General features: G+C 35.4%; 1 protein-coding gene across 1 annotated transcript; it reads left to right on the top strand.

Annotated features, from left to right (window-relative positions):
* Nucleotides 1–5,892: 5,892 nt before the first annotated feature.
* On the top strand, nt 5,893–6,995 carry LOC107577314 (fucolectin-5-like; the record flags this gene model as incomplete). Its single annotated transcript, XM_016263403.1, has 4 exons — nt 5,893–5,956; nt 6,103–6,385; nt 6,731–6,864; nt 6,963–6,995. Coding segments are annotated over exons 1-4 (514 nt in total), but the record flags the coding sequence as incomplete, so codon positions are not given.
* Nucleotides 6,996–7,197: the final 202 nt, after the last annotated feature.

The raw sequence follows: 7,197 nt of genomic DNA, 5'->3' as shown, positions 1-7,197 counted from the left end.
AACAGTCTACTGTTTCCATATTGTTACCATATAACTTCTGTTTGTCTGTCCCATTCTTCCGGGTAAATAACATGTGACAAGATTTACTTGGAGAAAGCTTAAAGCCCCAATTATATGACCATTGTTCTACTTTTCCTATTGCTTCCTTGATTTTACTTATCACACCTATGGGATCTCGTCCTCTTACCCAAAAGGCCCCATCATCTGCATACAAAGCTGAACCAACTCTTCTATCCAAATTCATAAAAATATCATTAATCATTACATTAAATAACACTGGACTTATTACGCTTCCTTGTGGAATTCCATTAACAATTTCAAATTCCTCAGACACTTCTGATCCCACTTTAAATCTAAACTTTCTTTCCGATAAAAAATCTAAAACTCAATTATAGAACCTACCTCTTACTCCAATCTTATTTAGTTTAATTAATAACCCTTCCCTCCACATAGAGTCGTAAGCCTTTTCAATATCAAAGAATACAATATTCATTAATTGTTTCATTTTAAATGTTTTCTCTATCTCATTACTTACTTTCACAACAGCATCCATTGTAGAACGTCCTTTTCTAAAACCACTTTGGTATGGTGCAAATAAACCTCTGTATTCAAGGAAATACTTAAGTCTTCTGACTAAGATCTTCTCCATTCACTTGCATAGGTGGGATGTTAGGGTGATGGGTTTGTAGTTGCCAGCATTGTTAGGATCCTTTCCAGAGATCTTTAAAAGGCAGTATTAATGCACTCTTCCAGCTTTTTGGCATTTTACCTTCTTCCCAAATCTTATTAAATAGATACAATATTATCTCTAATATTTTTTCTGGTAATTTCTGAAACATGACATAGCTCAATTGATCTTCTCCTGTAGCAGTATTTCTGATACCATTTAATACCATCACTAATTCATTCATATTAATTTCTTCATCCATGGTACTTTCCACGTTGTCTTTTTCAGTGGTGGAAAGAGTACTTAAAATTTGTACTTAAGTACAAGTACTGTTACATTGCTGAAATAATACTCAATTACAAGTAAAAGTACTGGTGTCAAAACAGTACTTAAGTAAAAGTACAAAGTACTCCTCTCAAAAACTACTCCGAGTACTAGTTACTAGTTACTTTTTAGCCGGCGATATTTAATGAATTACCAAAAAATATTTATTCATATCAAAGATCTATTTGGATAATAGCTACTTTGAACAAAACCCACTTTTATCTTATTGACAAAGTATGTGAATTAGTGGTCATGATAGAGGAATTTCTAACTTCAATACCTTGAAAAATATCAATATTAAACTGACTTCAGTGTTGTGATGTATTATATTCCAAGTGAAATGGAATATTGAATAAAGGGCGGGGTTGTATTGTGGTGCACCTCGTCTCCACCTCTTGCTCACAGCAGATTCACGGTTGAATAGGAGTGGTTAAGAATATCTGCAATTTTCAGTTTTTGATTAAAGATTATGACGGCAGACAATTTTTTTTTTCAGTGTATTGACTTGCACGGTTTAATTGTTCACCACAAGACTAGTAATGTGCACTAAAAAGTAAGTAGGGTCATTTTTGATTTCTTGACGACTAGCTGGCAAAACTACCACATACTGTATACTGCCATATAGATATTTTTAATATTTTATTTTGTCCATCCATATTGTTCAAGGCAATCATTATTGCAAGCTTATTATTTCAAGCTTTGAAATTGGTTTAATCCAAGTCTTCTAAAAAGACACATTCCCTTTATATGATGAACACATTTTAATATAGGCTTTTATTTACATAGGCTACATATAAATATTAATCAACTACCATTACACAAATCTCAATCTTAAACATTTGCTCATTTTGTGTATTTGTGTCTTTAAATAGGGTAACTTTACTGCAAATGCTTACAGCACAAGGAAGCTTGTTTTCAAATTTGATTTCAAACTTAATTTGGCAAAAAAAAGACAAGTACACAGTCAGTAATAAAATTATAAAACAAATGACCTCAATTCAGTTGAGGTATTCGAAATATGACAACACTGCATTTTTTAGCTGGCAAAACTACCACATACTGTATACTGCCATATAGATATTTTTAATATTTTATTTTGTCCATCCATATTTTTCAAGGCAATCATTATTGCAAGCTTATTATTTCAAGCTTTGAAATTGGTTTAATCCAAGTCTTCTAAAAAGACACATTCCCTTTATATGATGAACATATTTTAATATAGGCTTTTATTTACATAGGCTACATATAAATATTAATCAACTACCATTACACAAATCTCAATCTTAAACATTTGCTCATTTTGTGTATTTGTGTCTCTAAATAGGGTAACTTTACTGCAAATGCTTACAGCACAAGGAAGCTTGTTTTCAAATTTGATTTCAAACTTAATTTGGCAAAAAAAGACAAGTACACAGTCAGTAATAAAATTATAAAACAAATGACCTCAATTCAGTTGAGGTATTCGAAATATGACAACACTGCATTTTTTTAAGCAGTGATTTAAGAGCCATATACAGTATGTTAGGCCTATTTATTTAGATAAATGGGACATCAGATGGCTTTGACCTGTAATGTCTGTATAATGTAGTGATGCAGTTAGGCAGACTAGGATATTTATATGTACAAATCAGACAAATATCCCATTCCAAAACATTTCTAGCATAAACTTACATTGTAAAGAAATTAAAGTTCCATCTTTGATTGTTGAAAGACTTTCTGGTGCATTTCACTTACAGCCAATACAATTTCCACTAGGATTTTCATAGGTCAGGTGTGGATCTATTCTGATAACTTTTGATAAAGTTTAATCCAGGAGCAAAGTGAAATAATTTCTACTTTACAAGCAGGGAGAGATCGTGATTGTACACAGTCTGAGTGCGCACAAGCAATATCGGAGTGAGAGGACAGGCAGTTCATTTGTATAAGTTAGGCCTATTTGAGAGCTCGCATCCAGTTTTCTGCGATTGCATGAATGTGTTCTCATGTTACAATAAAGCGCTCGCCACATTTGTGTGGGAATTATTAAAATTATGCGGAATACCTGCAATCCCGCGTCGATATTCAGACTCTGTTATTGACGGGAGGCAGATGCGTGTCAAACTCGCTGTCGGAGCGGAGAGAGATGCAGCTTGTATCGGTTTATATACGGTAGATACTGTGGAAAATAAGTAATGGAACCGTGTCAGATATTTCAGTATCGGTATCAAAATATAGATATAGATATAACACTACCATGTAGTTTGTTTCTCCAAACTTTAAGTCCATAAATTATGCTGAGCTCCCTCACTGTCTGATCAGCTCTTCCAAACCTGCTGCAGCGGCGGCTTTTCCCGCTTCAGATATCAGGGCTTTTATTGGTCCCTTCACGATCGGATATCGTTATTGGCTACTGAGTCCATAAATTATGCTGAGCTCCCTCACTGTCTGATCAGCTCTTCCAAACCTGCTGCAGCGGCGGCTTTTCCCGCTTCAGATATCAGGGCTTTTATTGGTCCCTTCACGATCGGATATCGTTATTGGCTACTGAAGTGCTGTCAAAGGTTTGAATATCAATTCAAATTGTGGGTGTACTCAGTAACGAACTATGAATTCAAAGTAACGAAGTAGATTATTTTGTTAACCTGCTGCAGCGGCGGCTTTTCCCGCTTCAGATATCAGGGCTTTTATTGGTCCCTTCACGATCGGATATCGTTATTGGCTACTGAAGTGCTGTCAAAGGTTTGAATATCAATTCAAATTGTGGGTGTACTTAGTAACGAACTATGAATTCAAAGTAAGGAAGTAGATTATTTTGCTTAATTTGTACTTAAGTACAAGTAAAAGTACAGCTTTAAAAATTTACTCAAAAAAGTACAAGTACCCGAAAAAAACGACTTAATTACAGTAACGTAAGTAGTTGTAATTTGTTACCTCCACCACTGGTCTTTTTTTAAAAACATATCCCTATTTTCATTTAAAATATTTTCTTTATTTTGTCTGTGAATATCATCTAGATGGTCACCACTATGCACACTGGCAAACTTCTTTCCTAATATATTTGCCTTTTCCTTATCTGTTATTGCCATTATTCCTTCATCCTCTAATACTGGTATTTTTACGTACACTTTATTCCCACTCATTTTCTTCAGCATTGACCATATCTCTCCTATTTGAACTTCTCTCCCAATAGTTGAACAGTAACTCCTCCATGCATTTCGTTTACTATTCTTAATTTCTCGTCGAGCTTGAGCCTTTTTCCTCTGATAATTAATTAGATTTTTTAGATTTCTTAATATTCTCAGAGCATTATTTCGTTCTTTTATCATTTCTGTACATTTATCATTCCACCATGGGACCGTTTTTCCTTTTCCCTCCAACTATCTTGAGTGGTATGCTATCCAAAGCGACATTTAATATTAATTGTGAAACTTCAGATGCACATTCCTCAATATCACCCTCCATTAAAATTAAATCTGCTGACTCACAACATATTTCTTTAAATTTTTGCCAGTCAGCTTTTGTAAAATCCCACTTCTTATGCCTAGGCCTTTCTTGGATATCTATTTCAACATTTATAGAGCATATTATTGGAAAGTGGTCGCTCCCAATACTTGTACTGTCTTCAGTATTCCACTCACAAGAATTTGCCAGATTATTAGAAACTAAAGTAAGATCAATACAAGACAATGTGTTAGAACGTATGTCAATTCTTGTACCATTTCCATTATTTAGACAAACTAGCTGCCTAACATCCATCAATTATTCCACTACTTCCCCATTATTATCAGTGTGCTTACTTTCCCAAACACTATTGTGTGCATTGAAGTCTCCGCACCATATTTCTTTCCTTTTTCTTTGACTCCTAACTATGTCCTCTAAAATGTCTAGGCTTAATTTACATGGGTTATAATAGTTGATTACTACCAAGTTCCCATCGGATTTATATACTTCAGTAATCACACATTCTATTTCTATTGAAGTTGCTATTCTTTTAAATGATATCCAATCCCTTACAAATGCACAAGTCACCTCTGGATGCATCCTTGATAAAACGGGCGGAGCAAGAACATATCCGGGGATTTGAACTGTACTTGGCTAGATGTGAACTTTGAATTGGAACAGTACTTGGGCAACGACTGATGACGTTTCACAAGTCCACAAGAACACAAGTACAGACAAGAACGCATATTGAGAAACGGCTTGTGGGCTCTATCACGTGCGTTACGTTCTCTCCTCTTGTCCTCGTTGTTCGCCCTGGCCCCCTCTCATATCCTGATACCTGATTGATCATCATCCACAAAGCACCCAATCACATTACAAATAAAAAAAATTGACAGGCCCAACACTTTAGGTTATCTCTGAGCACATTTTTATATGGTACATTTTAATCTAACTTTATACAATTTTGTGTCCATCAGTTGTGTGCGCACTCAAGCTCCGAGGATCTCCCGTTCTTGGCTCATTTTGAGTCAGACTTGTGAATTCAGTGAATCATTAACTGGAGTCTCGCTCTGACCAGATCATTTGAATCAGTGTTGACTCCAGAACAGCTCCGAACTGCTCAATCCAATTCGCAAATGAATCGTTCAATGTGATTTGTGAACCAATTTAACAGGCTCATTGAAAAGAATCAGCTCGTTCATGAATCGGACACCGCTATCATGCCTTGTGGTGTGGCGATTTCTCCAGTTCAAAATAACAAGGAACGACATGTTTTTTATGAAATATAGTGGAGTAAAAGGTACAATATTATGATGTGGAATGTATTGAAGTAAAAGTTTCCCAAATTAAAAATACTTGAAAATTAAAGTACACATACTTCAAAATTGTACTTACAGTAACAAAGTAAAAATACGTATTTACTATCCACCACTGTTCTCCTCTCCCATTTGTGACAATGTGTTGTTATGTCTTAAATCAGGATGGCCATCCATGTGGTTTTGTTACTAACACTTTTTACTGGGCTGAGTGTCGCTGATTCGAAAGGTATGTTTAGAATAATACAAGTAAAATGCCTGGATTTAAAAACTGATTGATTATTGATTGAGACATTGATATTGATTGATTGATTTGTTTGTATTGCCTCAAAGCCATCTTATCATTTTTTATCAATTTCATATCATATCGAACAGGGAATCTTGCTCTTAATGCCAGGGTGGTGCAGTCCTCCTTAGGCCACCCACAGGGAGATGCTGAACATGCAGTAGATGGAAACAGAGATGCAGATTACGGGAAGGGCTCATGCACTCACACTAAAGCTGAGTTTAACCCATGGTGGAGAGCTGACCTCGGAAATGTCTACAGTATAAGCAAGGTTGCCATCACTAATCGTGGAGACTGTTGCAAAGAGCGACTCAGAGGAGCTGAGATTCGTATTGGTAACAAGCTGGAGAACAATGGAAACAAGAATGAGCTGTAAGAAATGTTTCAAATGTTTTTATCATCTTCGGATGTTTATGTTCTGTCTAGTTTGACAAAACGGGAGACAAAATTGTACCTCCTCCAACCACTTAGTCAGCCACTTTCATGGAGATATCCTTTACTTGAACATATTTTTTCATATTGTGATTAGACATTTGTAAGTTTAGACCATTGTTTCTTATAGCAATGCAATATAAAACATGAACAATCATTTGGATTGTGAAGAGTGCTATACAAACTCATTTGATTTCAGTACAGTTTAATTGATTTTTTAGACATGTACATTGTGTTTAGAGGCGTCTGGTTTCCATTTTAACACTGTTCTTTATGTATTTGCAGGGCTGCAACTGTTCTCAATGTTCCCGATGGCACAGTAGTGTTTGAGTTTGAGCCTGTTAACGGCCGATATGTCAACATTTTTTTACCTGGGAACGATGAATACCTTACTCTGTGTGAAGTCGAGGTGTTTGCAGGTGAGGGACAGAGAGAGAAGATGACTGCAGAGAAGAAGTGATAGAATTTTATGTTCTTATTAATGTTTTGTTTGTTTGTTTAATTATTTTATTAACAGAAGAGGACAAACCACTGTACATGTGCGTTCCAAGTAAGTGCTCTACATTACTGTGAATGCTGTCAGTAACACATATATAATATTCTTACTGTACATTTGGTAACCAATAAGGGATAATGCACATCCAGACAGTTGTTATCACAAAATAAACCCTGACAGGATGATCAGAACCCTGGCTTATTAGACGGCTACTTGCCACAAATAAAAAAAAATTGACAAATTATTGATTTGAGTT

This window comes from Sinocyclocheilus grahami, unplaced genomic scaffold, assembly GCF_001515645.1.
Source record: "Sinocyclocheilus grahami isolate Dianchi unplaced genomic scaffold, SAMN03320097.WGS_v1.1 scaffold5685.1, whole genome shotgun sequence".
Classification (NCBI taxonomy): domain Eukaryota; kingdom Metazoa; phylum Chordata; class Actinopteri; order Cypriniformes; family Cyprinidae; genus Sinocyclocheilus; species Sinocyclocheilus grahami.
Note: the sequence above shows the minus strand (reverse complement) of the source record. Positions and strands in the feature narration are given on the sequence as shown.